This window comes from Colobus angolensis, unplaced genomic scaffold (genome assembly GCF_000951035.1).
Source record: "Colobus angolensis palliatus isolate OR3802 unplaced genomic scaffold, Cang.pa_1.0 Scaffold133, whole genome shotgun sequence".
Taxonomy (NCBI): Eukaryota; Metazoa; Chordata; class Mammalia; order Primates; family Cercopithecidae; genus Colobus; species Colobus angolensis.
In genome coordinates, this window is record NW_012114411.1 from 3,999,430 (window position 1) to 4,000,791 (window position 1,362).

The 1,362-nt window shown below is 42.5% G+C and overlaps 1 protein-coding gene across 1 annotated transcript in view; it reads right to left on the bottom strand.

The window, feature by feature from the left end:
* The window catches only part of FAM171A1 (family with sequence similarity 171, member A1), a 63,025-nt gene that overhangs the window by 44,536 nt on the left and 17,127 nt on the right, over positions 1–1,362 (bottom strand). The window contains exon 3 of the mRNA XM_011934274.1: positions 550–642. Coding sequence (XP_011789664.1) covers positions 550–592 — 43 coding nt within the window. The 5' untranslated portion in view covers positions 593–642. The remainder of the gene's footprint in view (positions 1–549; positions 643–1,362) is intronic.

Below are 1,362 nucleotides of genomic sequence, written 5' to 3' on the forward strand. Positions count from 1 at the left end.
TTTTTTTTGAGATGAAGTCTCACTCTGTCACCCAGGTTGGAGTGCAGTGGCGCGATCTTGGATTACTGCAACCTCCATCTCCAAGGTTTAAGCGATTCTCCTGCCTCAGCCTCCAAAGTAGCTGGGAATACAGGCATGTGCCAGCATGCCTGGCTAAGTTTGTTTTTGTTTTTGGTATTTTTAGTAGAGATGGTGTTTCATCATGTTGGCCAGGTTGGTCTCCAATGCCTGACCTCAAATGATCCACCCACCTCGGCTTCCCAAAGTGCTGGGATGACAGGCATGAGCCGCAAGATTTTAGTAGGTGGCCCAAAACTGACTGTTGTTTCTCTTTTTAATTATTAAACATACCAAAAATAATGAAAAGAGTAAATTTCAAATGTCTCACTATAAAAAATGTTAGGTAAGTGAGGTGATACATGGGTTAATGTGCTTGATTTAATCAATCCACCTTGTATACAGACATCACATCACACTGTACACCATAAACATATACAATAATGCATCCATCAAAAATAACAATAAAAACTGAAAAAATATTAAACATACCTTGGAATCCTGATACTATTTGGACGACATCTTCATATACCATTAGAGTGGCAGAGCGTTCTGGAAGCAGGCCAAGGCTCAGAGAAGAAAATACTACAGGAAAAAGAAATGGATAGAAGGGGATTTTATATTTACTTTTAAGTGCCCGCTCTAATTTTTGGGATACTCCACAGTTTTTGTATTTTCTGATTTCAAATCAATTAATAAGATTAATTTTTAGTTAGATTAGCAAAAGATCTTCAAAATGCTACAAGTGTATTGCAATATCTCACATAAAAATTACTTGCTCTACAATGGTCAACTTTTTTCATTTGTTAGAAGTTTTCTTTTTTTTTTCTTTTTTCCGAGACAGAGTCTTGCTCTGTCGCCCAGGCTGGAATGCAGTGGCGCGATCTCAGCTCACTCTAACCTCCGCCTCCCAGGTTCAAGCGGTTCTCCTGCCTCAGCCTTCCGAGTAGCTGAGATGACAGGCACCTGCCACCATGCCCTGCTAATTTTTGTATTTTTGGTAGAGAAAGGGTTTCACTGTGTTGGTGAGGCTGGTCTTGAACTCCTGACCTCATGATCCACCGGCCTCGGCCTCCCAAAGTGTTGGGATTATAGGCGTGAGCCACTGCGCCCGGTCAGAAGTTTTCAGTAAAGTAACTGAGCCTCTTCACATTAAGAGTATGTTGGGCCGGGCGCGGTGGCTCACACCTATAATCCCAGCACTTTGGGAGGCCGAGACTGGCGGATCACGAGGTCAGGAGATCGAGACCATCCTGGCGAACACGGTGAAACCCCGTCTCTACTAAAAAATACAAAAAACTAGCC